The 219-nt window shown below is 46.1% G+C and overlaps 1 protein-coding gene across 1 annotated transcript in view; it reads left to right on the top strand.

Moving 5' to 3' along the window:
* Window positions 1-219, top strand: part of LOC119587950 (cysteine-rich venom protein-like) — a gene marked incomplete at its 5' end in the record, with an annotated part of 2,202 nt that overhangs the window by 609 nt on the left and 1,374 nt on the right. Inside the window, 1 exon segment of the mRNA XM_037936662.1 lies at window positions 206-219. Coding sequence (XP_037792590.1) covers window positions 206-219 — 14 coding nt within the window.

The raw sequence follows: 219 nt of genomic DNA on the forward strand, positions 1-219 counted from the left end.
ATATTAAATGCCACTGTTACTTCCATATTTATTGCTGTAGTCACTACTGCTTCCATTATCATCGCTCCAACTGATATGGAAATATACACAGATTAAACCCCACTTAACCACTTCCCTTTCCTGCCAATCATCCAGCTAACTCCTCCCCATAACCAAGGACCCGTCCCCCGTCCCAGCGCCGCCTTATATCTCGACGTGATTTCAGGCATGGTACGACAC

This window comes from Penaeus monodon, chromosome 23 (genome assembly GCF_015228065.2).
Source record: "Penaeus monodon isolate SGIC_2016 chromosome 23, NSTDA_Pmon_1, whole genome shotgun sequence".
NCBI classification, from domain to species: Eukaryota; Metazoa; Arthropoda; class Malacostraca; order Decapoda; family Penaeidae; genus Penaeus; species Penaeus monodon.